General features: G+C 44.7%; 1 protein-coding gene across 3 annotated transcripts in view; it reads right to left on the reverse strand.

The window, feature by feature from the left end:
• fam168a (family with sequence similarity 168 member A) overlaps positions 1-12927 on the reverse strand; it is a 163387-nt gene that overhangs the window by 60689 nt on the left and 89771 nt on the right. For all 3 annotated transcript variants that reach the window (XM_060924048.1, XM_060924047.1, XM_060924049.1), the window contains one exon: positions 7185-7265. In XM_060924048.1, coding sequence (XP_060780031.1) covers positions 7185-7265 — 81 coding nt within the window. The remainder of the gene's footprint in view (positions 1-7184; positions 7266-12927) is intronic.

The raw sequence follows: 12927 nt of genomic DNA on the forward strand, positions 1-12927 counted from the left end.
CTGGAGCCTATCCCAGCTGACTATGGGCGAAAGGCGGGGTACACCCTGGACAAGTCGCCAGGTCATCACAGGGCTGACACATAGACACAGACAACCATTCACACTCACATTCACACCTACGGTCAATTTAGAGTCACCAGTTAACCTAACCTGCATGTCTTTGGACTGTGGGGAAAACCGGAGCACCCGGAGGAAACCCACGCGGACACGGGGAGAACATGCAAACTCCACACAGAAAGGCCCTCGCCGGCCCTGGGGCTTGAACCCAGGACCTTCTTGCTGTGAGGTGACAGCGCTAACCACTACACCACCGTGCTGCCCCCATCACGTTTTCTTTTAAAAATAATTTGCGAGCATTTGGGAACTGAGGACACTAATTGTTGATGTTTTGAAAGTTAAATTCTTTCCAATTCTTGCTTGATATACAGCTTCAGTTGCTCAACATGCTCCAGTTGCTCAACATGCTCCACTGTCATATTTTGTACTTCATAATACACCACACATTTTCAGTGGGAGGCAGGCAGGCCAGTTTAGCACCTGCACTCTTTTACTACAAATGTACCTTTCAGCATTAATCAAGTCAAGTCAAGTCAACTTTATTGTCAAATATGCTATACATGCTCGACATACAGCACAGATGAAATTTCAGTCCTCTCTGACCCACAGTGCAAACAGGCAATGCAATAAATAAAAATAGAATAATTGAAATAAACAATATAAACAGTATAAACACTCTAGATAAGAAATAGGCATAGACTAAACACTATGCTACTGGAAATGGGCTACTGGAACAAGACATCGATGGACGAGGACAGAAAATATGGATTTGCTGGAATGCTACTATACAAGCAATCCCAGAGAGAGGGGATACATGCAGAGAATGTGGGACCATTGGATACTTCGAAACCCACAATCAAGGCTAACAAAGAAACAGCTATTAGCCCAGTGTTCCAACATCCATAATCGAAATCTGCTATCACAACTAGAGATTAATGAAATACAACAACGATGCTACGGCAAGGGGGAGCCAGGAAGACAGGTCAGCGGGGAGATGTCATCATCCCCACAACCAGAGATTGGGTACCAAGCCCCAACAGCTAACAGCCTCAACACAAGAGCTGCTGACCTGAGAAGGAAGATCGTGACCCAACTGGAAACCTGGAGCCCCCGACGAATACCGAAGCTGAGTTGCCAAGTACCTTCAGAAGATCTACTAGTAGATGTGAATGCTGCTCTGAAGACAATCTCCACAAGAACAATCACTGAGACCAACAAGCTGATACACAGTACAGCAACAGTAATCATGGAGATGCTTGGACACAAGGTGGGCTCGGGACATAACAAACAGTATCCACCATGGAAGAGACGATTAGAGGCCAAGATAAAGGCAGCAAGGAGAGAAGTTAGCCAGCTAGCTGAATTACAGAAAGGGAACATGGTGAATAAAGGGGCGCCCAGGAAGTACAACTCACTCTCCATACCAGAGGCACTCGAAACTGCCAAACAGCGACTAACAGCTCTGGCCACCCGGTTGAGGAGATACACCAAGGAAGGAGAGGCCAGGAGAATAAACAAGCTGTTCTCCACTGAACCAGCCAAGGTGTACTCTCAATGGCAGGGGAACAACAACCGGTCAGACCCACCAAGAGCTGAGGTGGAAAAATACTGGAAAGACATATGGGAAAGAAAGGCATCACACAACACCGATGCCCAATGGTTAGTGGACCTAAGAGCTGACCACAGCAACCTCCCAGAACAAGAACCAGTAACCATCTCAATGGCAGACATCCAAGAAAGAGTGTCAAAGATGAAGAGCTGGACAGCACCAGGCCCCGATATGATCCATACGTACTGGCTGAAGAAGCTAACTGCACTCCATGAACGCCTAGCAGCACAGATGAACCAGCTGCTGAGGGATGGAACCCACCCAGAATGGCTAACCCAAGGCAGGACAGTCCTAATCATGAAGGACCCCCAGAAGGGACCCATCCCATCCAACTACCAGCCAATTACCTGTCTCTGCACAACATGGAAGGCCCTGTCAGGCATCATTGCGGCAAAAATGAGTAAGCATGTGGATCAATACATGAGCGAGGCACAGAAAGGAATCGGCAGTAACACCAGAGGAGCCAAGCACCAGCTACTGGCCGATAGAACAGTCGCCCGAGACTGTAAGAAGAGACAGACCAACCTGTGCACTGCCTGGATTGACTACAAGAAAGCCTACGACTCAATGCCACACACATGGATACTGGAATGTCTGGAACTGTATAAGATCAACAGGAACCTAAGGACCTTCATACAGAACTCAATGGAAATGTGGAAGACAACCCTAGAGGCCAACTCAAAACCCATTGCCCAAGTCAACATCAAGTGCGGCATATACCAAGGAGATGCGCTATCACCACTGCTGTTCTGCATAGGCCTGAACCCCCTCAGTCAGATCATCACGAAGAGCGGATACGGGTACCGATTCCGTAGTGGGGCAACAATCAGCCACCTGCTCTACATGGATGACATCAAGCTGTATGCCAGGAATGAGCGAGAAATAGACTCGCTGATCCACACCACCCGGATCTACAGCGATGACATAGGGATGTCATTCGGATTGGACAAGTGTGGCCGGATGGTCTCAAAGAGAGGCAAGATGATCCGGACTGAAGGGATTGACCTACCAGAGGGCAACATAGGTGATATCCAAGACAGCTACAAGTACCTTGGCATCCCACAGGCTAATGGAAACCATGAAGAGGCCACAAGGAAGTCAACCACAGCCAAATACCTCCAGAGAGTAAGGCAGGTCCTGAAAAGTCAGCTGAATGGTAAAAACAAGGTCCGAGCCATCAACATGTACGCACTACCAGTCATCAGATACCCCGCTGGTATCATAAACTGGCCAAAGGAGGAGATAGAAGCCACAGATATCAAGACTAGAAAGCTCCTCACCATGCATGGAGGGTTCCACCCCAAGTCCAGCACCCTGAGACTATACACTAAGCGGAAAGAGGGAGGCCGAGGGCTAGTGAGCATCAAGACCACGGTCCAGGATGAAACATCGAAAATCCGAGAATACATCAGAAAGATGGCCCCAAAGGATGAACTGCTAAGTGAATGTCTCAGGCAGCAGAACCCTGATGAGAGTGCAGAGGAGGAGGAGGAACAGACAACCTGGAGAGACAAACCCCTACATGGCATGTACCACCGTCAGATAGAGGAAGTGGCTGATATCAAGAAATCCTACCAGTGGCTGGATAATGCAGGACTGACAGACAGCACAGAGGCACTAATCATGGCAGCACAAGAACAGGCCATAAGCACAAGAGCCATAGAGGCCAGGATCTACCAGAGTAGATCAGACCCAAGATGCAGACTGTGCAAAGAAGCCCCTGAAACAGTCCAGCACATAGTAGCAGGGTGTAAGATGCTAGCTGGATCAGCGTACATGGAGAGGCACAACCAAGTGGCTGGGATAGTATACAGGAACATCTGCAACCAGTATGGAATAGAAATACCCAAGTCCCAATGGGCCATACCACAGAAGGTGGCTGAGAACAACAGGGCCAAGGTTCTGTGGGACTTCAGCTTCCAGACTGACAAACAGATCCTGGCTAACCAACCGGACATAGTGGTGGTGGACAAAGAGCAGAAGAGGGTGGTGGTGATAGATGTGGCGATCCCAGCTGACGCCAACATCAGGAAGAAGGAACATGAGAAACTTGAGAAGTATCAAGGGTTGAAAGAGCAGCTGGAACGGATGTGGAAGGTCAAGGGTTGTGTGGTCCCCGTGGTAGTGGGGGCACTTGGGGCAGTAACCCCCAAACTGGGAGAGTGGCTCCAGCAAATCCCAGGAACAACATCTGAAGCCTCAGTCCAGAAGAGCGCAGTCCTAGGAACATCGAAGATACTGCGCAGAACCCTCAAACTCCCAGGCCTCTGGTAGAGGACCCGAGCTTGAGGATGACATGGATACCACCCCCCCGCCGGGGGTGAGAAGGAGATTTTTTATATACACACACACACACACACACACACAAATTGGAGCAAAAAGGACATAAAATACAACGGTCAAGGGCACTTGAGGTATAGCAAGTAAACATGAAATAAGCAGTATAAACAATAAACTAATAGCTGTTAAGGTGAGGTAGTGCGGAATAATGCAAATGAGCGAGGTAAAGTGAAAGGTGCAGTCCCTGAATTCAGTGTGTTAATGAATGTTGTGTGTGTGTGTGTGTGTGTGTGTGTGTGTGTGTGTGTGCGCGCGCGCGTATTGGGGGGGAACTGTGAGGGTGACATGATGTCAGATGCTGAAGGGCGGGCAGGGGGGTGTACGGGCAGAAACTGTGGCAGGGGGCAGAGGGGGGAGGCGGAGCAGAACAGGGAGGGAGTTGAGCCTCCTGACCGCCTGGTGAAAGAAACTATCCTTGAGCCTGCTGGTTTTGGCCTGGAGACTCCGCAGTCTCCTCCCCGATGGCAGCGGGCTGAAGAGGCTGAGATGGGTGGGTGGGGTCACCTGCAATCCTGATGGCTTTGGGGGTGAGGCGGAAGTTATAGATATCCATAAGAGAAGGGAGAGAGAGAGCCACCAATGATCCTCTCAGCTGCTCTCACGATGCGCTGCAAAGTCTTGCGGCAGGACACGGTGCAGGCACCGTACCACACGGTGATGCAGCTGGTCAGGATGTTCTCGATGGTGCCTCTGTAGAATGTGTGCATGATGGAGGCCGGGGCTCTTGCTCTCCTCAGTTTGCGGAGGAAGTACAGACGCTGTTGGGCTTTTTTGGCCAGTGATGTGGTGTTGTTGCTCCAGGACAGGTCTTCAGAGATGTGCACACCCAGAAACTTGGTGCTGCTCACCCTCTCCACTGCAGCACCGTCGATAGTTAGTGGAGCATGCTGGGTGTGCGCTCTCGAAGTCCACAACAATCTCCTTCGTCTTCTCCACGTTCAGGAGGAGATTGTTGTGCTTGCACCACATGCACAATGGTGCTTTCACAGATGTGCAAGTTACCCATGCCATGGGCAGTAACACACCCCCATACCATCACAGATGCTGGCTTTTAAACTAGGTGCTGGTAACAATCTGGGTGGTCCTTTTCCACTTTAGCCCAGAGGACGTGCCCATGATTTTCAAAAACAATTTGAAACGTGGACTCGTCAGACCACAACACACTTAAATTTTGCATCAGTTCATCTCAGGCCCGAATTTGGTAGTGTTTCTGAAATGATGTTGATCTATGGCTTTTGCTTTGTGTGGTAGATGCAGCATCGAACTGTGTTTACAAACAGCAGTTTTCTGAAGTGTTCCCAAGCCCATGTAGTAACATCCTTTATACAAGCATGTCGGTTTTTAATGCAGTGTCACCTGAGAGATTGAGTCACAGGCATTCAATGTGGGTTTTCAGCCTTTCCCTTTAGGTGCAGAGATTGCTGTGGATTCTTTGAATCTCTTGATATTATGGACTGTTTATAGTGAAAACCCTAAATTCCTTGCAATAGTACAATGAGAAACTTTGTTCTTAAACTGTTGGATGATTTACACAGGCAGTTTTTCAGAAAGTGAAAGTGAACCTTGCCTCATCCTTGCTTGCAAATGACTGAGCCTTTCCAATTACCAGTTAACCTGTAGAACGTTCCAAACAGGGTTATTTTGAGCATTCCACAACTTTCCAGTCTTTTGCTGCCCTTGTCTCAATGTTTTTTGGAATGTTGTTTTCATCAAATTCAGAACAAGTGTATATTTAAAAAAAAAAAGTTGATCAGTTTGAACACATTAAATCTTGTCTTCTAGGTTGAAAAGTTTCTGCAAATCATTACATTGTTTTTATTTACGTTTTACACAGCGTCCCAACTTTACTGGAATCTGGGATGTATTTTAACCAATGGCCACCTTCCTCTGGATATGTACTTTCAACAGAACGCCATACTCCAGAGAATATGGTAATGCACTGACCTGATCTTTGATGGCTTTTGCGACCGTACAACGTCCGTCCATCTGTACGTGTGTACACCACCACAGGGAACCCAGTTGTAAGTGTAAGGCAACACATCTCAAACGCTTGACCACCGGACAACGAAATTTGGTTCTTTATTTACATAAGATAGATGGGTTGTTATCCAGTGCTTAATTTTACTTTACTTTCTTTTAAAAATAATGTCGGATTATTTACCAACACTGTAGCAGCCCTTGGCATTAAGAACAACAGTAGAGTCTCTCTGACTGCATATGCATTTTATTCCTCTTGAACACGAGTATAGCAATGAACACTGGACACACACCATGCACCGTGAAAACTAAAGAAAACAAAAATAATAATCAATGTAATATGGTTGTAAACAAAAAAATTTGCAGAGCAATGCTTACAGACCATGCTGACATTACACACCTTGCTCCACTCAACCAAGGGTGCAAAACTCTACAAGTTAGTCATACGTGCAGCATGAGCCTCTGTGCTAAAGCACAGTTCAACCAATGCACAGAATACAAACAAAACACACTCCAATAAACAGCCCACACAAACTTTACACTGTGCATGAATGACATATCAGGATGACAGACAGCAAAGCTTTCTAAGATGCTGTGCTAAACCTCTGACGGAGGCATATGGTAAAAAAACACAGCAGCGAGCATCTGTAGCATAATAAATACAGCTTCCTGGGCTGACAGCTCTGCCTGTAACATGAATAATGAGTGACAGCTCTGGCTGCCACTTACAAACACATTTTACATTCATTGGGAGCTCCGCTTTTCGGCAGTGCCTAAATATATCCATTATTTGACTAAGTGTTAGCTCATATTTCCAAATGCCAGAGAAAGTCCATAAAAGTAAGGATGGGAGCTTTTGCTCTCGAATTGTGTTGTACAAACTTGGGCTTTGAAATGTATTGTGATATTGCTACACCTTATATACAAAATTAAAAAAAAAAAATTGGATTTGTACGGACTAATCCTTGTTAGCACCAGATGAACTCATTACATCCTGTAATGGTTCCAAACATGGTCATGGTATATTTTAAGCACACTTGAGGCATAAAAATTAGTAACAGAGACGAAAGTTATTGGCAGTGGAGGCATGTATGCTAGCATTAAATTCTACTTGTTGTATAAGTGAGCATGCAGCATACACTCACTCCCTCTGTGTGTGTGTGTGTGTGTGTGTGTGTGTGTGTGTGTGTGTGTATCTCACCTGGAGGGTACCCTGGACTGCCTGTCTGATAGAGGCTTGGTGTGTAGGCAGGCGCTGCAGTAGGATAGCCTGCTGGGTAACCTGATAAATACACATGAGAAAAGACACAAGCAACACAATCTGAACAAAGGAACACAACACTGCAAAAATGTCAGTTCATGTCTCAAAAGGATGCTGACTAAGAGCCTAATTTAGTCATCAGCTGTGATATACTAATGTAAATCTTCCATGGCAACATCAGTACATTTGGAGAATAAGAGACGGAGAGAGAGAGAGCGCACGATTGAGAGAGGTGTGGGGAGGAATTGGTGATTGAACAGGATGGGCCCAGATGGTGTTCATTACTAGTCGTCTGTCTTAATAAGATACAGTCGAGTGCGTGTGAAACACATAGCATTCACTGCCATACTGAACAGTCGAGTTGTCAGACACACAACACACACAGGGCACAACTCTCCAAGAACAGCAAGTTGAAACTGCCATGTGTAATGTAGAGATCAAGCTGTTTCCATTGTAACTGATGTAAGAGATACTGTTCCACTGACAGAAATCACCTCCGCTGCTGATGTACCAAAATGAAATAAAATGACGTGTTTGTAGTCAGTAAAAAGAATCTGGTTGTTAATCACTGATATTAAATAAGCTAGCTAGTGTGATACTAAAAACCATCACTGGGATATGCGAGCAAAATATAACTAACTAGCTAGTTACTGGCACCCTAAAGTATTAAATACAGTTAGATAGCTTGTGGTACTAAGCTCAATCTATAAAATTAATATACACTACGCTTTGTGGACACCTGACCATCACACCCATATGTGACTTCACTCATGCTGTTTGTGGCTGAATGGGAAAAATTTCCACAGCCATGCTCCAAAATCTAGTGGAAAGCCTTCCCAGAAGTATGGAGATCATTGAAACAGCAAAGGGGAACCAAATGTGGAAATGGGATGTTGAAAAAGCACATACAAGAGTGATGGTCAGGTGTTTGCAAACTTTTAGCCTATACAGGTAGTCGTCAACTTACGACCTATGCGACTTACGACCGATCGACTTTACAACCATCTGGTTATGACTGGCAAGTGTTTCCCAGCTGAGCTAGCTGAGCGTACGACAGTTTCCACCCCGGCTCCTGGCAGCGCCTCTCGCCGCGTACAACAGTTTCCGCCCCAGCTCCAGGCACATGCGCAGTCTCTCTTGCGCTCCCTCGCACACTCCATCATACAGTTTTCGCCCCAGCTCCTGGTTTATGAAACGAGCAAATGCTCCCGCCAGCCCGAGCGCTGCAACAGCTGATGATGACGTAGACGACCCACAGCCAAGCACCAGTGATGCCAGCGGTCACTAAGTTTTGTATTTTGCTATGTTTTACATTTGTATTTTGGTAGGTTTCAAACTAAAATGTTTTCTATTTTTCACACCTGTATTTTGTATTTTTTGTTTTGCACATATTAAATGAATTGTACTGTACGCAGTGTAGTATGCAGTGTTTGACTTGAACCAAATAATGAGCCAAGGTAATGAAATAAGAAAATGTTGATAAAATAAGACTAAGATGATTACAATATCATTACACATCACAATATACTTACGTTCATTTAACATAGGCCGACTTACGACCAGATCGGTTTACGACCGGTCAGTCGTAACCAAACGCAGTCGTAAGTCGACGACTACCTGTACAATATAAATTTATCATACATAAAATATTTTATTTACAATGGCTTGCAAAAGTATTCATCCCCCTTGATGTTTGTCCTTTTTTGTCACATTACAAGCTGGAATTAAAATGGATTTTTGGGGGGTTAGCACCATTTGATTTACATGACATGCCTACCACTTTAAAGGTGCACATTGTTTTTTTTTTTTTCATTGTGGCAGAAACAATAATTAAGATGAAAAAACAGAAATCTGGAGTGTGCATAGGTATCCCCCCCACCAAAAGTCAATACTTGAAAGATCCACCTTTTGCTACAATTACAGCTGCAAGTCTCTTGGGGTATGTCTCGATTAACGTAGCACATTTAGCCACTGGGATTTTTGCCCATTCCTCAAGGGAAAACTGCTCCAACTCCTTCAAGTTAGATGGGTTGCGTTGGTGTACAGAAATCTTCAAGTTATGCCACAGATTCTCAATTGGATTAAGGTCTGGGCTTTGATTAGGCCATTCCAAGACATTTAAATGTTTCCTTTTAAACCACTCCAGTGTAGCTTTAGCAGTATGTTTAGGGTCATTGTCCTGCTGGAACGTGAACCTTCATCCCAGTCTCAAACCGGTTTTCCTCCAGAATTGCCCTGTATTTAGTGCCGTCCATCTTTCCTTCAGTCTTGACCAGCTTTCCTGTCCCTGCAGATGAAAAACATCCATACAGCATGATGCTGCCACCACCATACTTCATTGTAGGGATGGTGTTCTCAGGGTGTTGGGTTTGCGCCACACATGGCATTTCCCATGATAGCCAAAAAGTTCAATTTTTGTCTCATTATACGAGAAAATCTTCTTCCATGTGTTTGGGGAGTGTGCCACATGCTGTTGGGCAAACTCCAAATGTGATTTTTTTTAAGCAATGACTTTTTTTCTGGCCACTCTTCCATAAAGCCCCACTCTGTGGAGTGTATAGCTTAAAGTAGTCCTATGAACAGATACTCCCATCTCCACTGTGGATCTTTGCAGTTCCCTCAGTGTTATCATTGGTGTATTTGCTGCATCTCTGATTAATGCCCTCCTTGCCCGGTCTGTGAGTTTTGATGGGCGGCCTTCTCTTGTCAGGTTTGTAGTGGTGCCATATTCTTTCCATTTTGCTATAATGGATTTAATGATGCTCCCTGGGATATAATTTTTTTTTATGACCCAACCCTGAGCTATACTTCTCCACAACTTTGTCTCTGACCTGTTTGGAGTGCTCCTTGGTTTTCATGTTGCTTGCTTAGTAGTGTTGCAGAGTCAGGGTCCTTCCAGAACAGGTTGATTTATACAGACATCATGTGACAGATCATGTGACACTTTGATTGTACACAGGTGGATCTTAATCAACTAATTATCTGACTTATGAAGTGAATTGGTTGGACCAGCTCTTATTTAGGGGTTTTGTACAAAAGGGGGTGAATACTTAAACACTCCAGATTTCTGTTTTTTCATCTTAATTATTGTGTGTGTCACAGTAAAAATAAAAATAAATAAATAAAAAATGTGCACCTTTAAAATTGTAGGCATGTTGTGTAAATCAAATGGTGCTAACCCCCCAAAAAATCAATTTTAATTCCATCTTGTAATGTGACAAAACAGGACAAACACCAAGGGGGATGAATACTTTTGCAAGACACTGTATTAGCCATAACCTAAAGGTTAGAGAAGCAGGTGTGGGACCAGCAGCAAAAAAAGTGTGTGGGCAGGGGAAGTGAATGAACAGCATTTTCCCCTCCTTCGACATCCACGGCTCAAGTGCCTTTGAGCAAGGCACCTAACCCTGACTGTTTCCTGGGTGCTGCAGCATGACTGCCTATACTCCCTCCTCTGAGAATGTAGCTTCGTCTTTATCTCGGCTCAAGAGAGGCTACGTGGGTTTAAAATAAAAACAAACAACTTCTAAGCAAGCTGTTTTTTCCCCCCTAAGGAGAAGCCATGGCCTAATGGTTAGAGAAGAAGCTCTGGGACCAAAAGGTCACTGGTTTGATTCCCTGAACCAAAAGAAATGCCTGAAATGCCCTTGAGCAAGGCACCTAACCCCTAAGGGCCTCTGCATGCTCTTGCGACAAGGCTTTCGCAGATAGCTTTTCGCAGACAGTTGTAATTTATCGTTGAGCGGGGAGTAATAGGCGTGCATGATGTTATTCACCGCCACAACGCAAGGGGGCGCGAAGTCGCGAAATCGCTAGGAGTAGTTGGTGGGTGTGGTTAGTGGAGTGTTTATCCTCCGGTTACTTATAATGACTAGAACTGGAGTCGTATAGATGTACGTACTTCCTCACTTCCTCGATCAACCGCTCTTCGTGCTGCTCCATCTTCGCTTGTGTTTTTAAAAATGGCGGTCGTGAAAACAAACCAAACCGGGAAAGTAGGGAAACGAAAGTGCGTGTACAGCGGATGTAGAGTGGACCAATAAGAGCCCTCTTGTCTGCGACGCTGTCTGCGAGGCTTCTGCAGTGGTCACAATTTTTGGGAGGTGCGCGCAGAGCGTCTGCGAAGGTGGGGGGGCTACGCAGATGCCATCTGCGACGCCATCTGCGAGGACTGCGTTGTCAGCATAAATTGGCCTTAACTACTCCCCAGGCTGCTCTGGGTATGCTGTACGTCACTCTGGATAAGAGCATCTGCTAAATGCCATTAATGTAATTAATGCAATGTAAACGTTTTTTTTTCGTAGCTAATACGCAAACATACTAGCATGTTCGCGTTGGAAAAATAGCAACGGCTATGCAGCAGCAACTAGGAACCAGAAATTTCCCCCAAATATACAATATATGGGAGCACTTTGTTATGATGCTGATGGCCAGTGATTGATGGATCAAGACATTAAGATGTGCCAATTCTGATATTCATTCTGATTCTTTCCCCCCTTACCCTTATTCTCTCTATTGCTCCTTGTATCCCTCTCTCTGATCTTAATTTATCTATTGGAGTAAGTGCTGACACATTTTCCCTCCATCACCTCCGCAAAGGACTTCAAGGATCACAATCACAGTGTAACAGCTCTACACCTCTCTCTAATTCTCTGTTCTCAGCAATGCGATCGACACTACAGTGCTATACTTTGCATACACACACTTGCCAGTGGCATAGCCAGGTGGAAAGGGTGAGAAAATATGCTAAATAAAATGTGCGCGCTACAATTATAAGTGAAATAAATGCATGTACAATCCCAAATCAGAAAAAGTTGGGACGGTAAGGAAAATGCAAATAAAAAAAAACAAAGAAAAAAAACCAAACAAAAAACAAACAGAGATTTCTAATTTTACTTTGACTTCTATTTGATTGCAGACAGTGTGAACCCAGGATTTCATGTTTTTTCTGGTCAACTTCATTTCTTTTGTTTCTATACATCCATTCCTGCATTTCAGGCCTGCAACACATTCCAAAAAAAGTTGGGGGCAATTGGGGCTAGTAATGAGGTAAAACAATTAAATAAATGATGCAATTTGAAACTGGTGATGTCAACAGGTAATCATGACTTGGAATAAAATCAGTATCCAGAGAAGGCTGAGTCTTTAAGGAGCAAAGATGGACAGAGGAGCTCCAGTTTGTCAACAAATGCATGAGAAAATTATTGAAATGTTTAAAAATGATGTTCCTCAGAGAAGTACAGGAAGGGATTTAGATATTTCACTCTATGGTGCACAATATCATTAAATGATTCAAGGAATATAGAGGCATTTTAGGATGTAAAAGGACAAGGGCCCAAGCCTAAGCTGAACACCCGTGATCACTGATCCCTCAGATGGCACTGCATCAAGAATTGGCATTCATCTATAGCTGATATAACCACATGGGCTCAGGATTACTTTGGCAAACCTTTATCAAGTATTACAATAAAAAAGTTACATCCACAAATGCCAGGTAAAATTTTACTGTGCAAAAAGGAAGCTTTATATTAATTGTGTCCAAAAGCGCCGTTGATCTCTCTGGACTCGGAGACATCTGGGATGGACCATCACACAGTTTAAAAGTGTTTTGTGGTCAGACAAAATCAGTATTCCAGGGCTTTTTTTTTTGGAAGAAATGGCTGCCATATGCTCTGGACCAAAG

Source organism: Neoarius graeffei, chromosome 6 (assembly GCF_027579695.1).
Source record: "Neoarius graeffei isolate fNeoGra1 chromosome 6, fNeoGra1.pri, whole genome shotgun sequence".
Classification (NCBI taxonomy): Eukaryota; Metazoa; Chordata; class Actinopteri; order Siluriformes; family Ariidae; genus Neoarius; species Neoarius graeffei.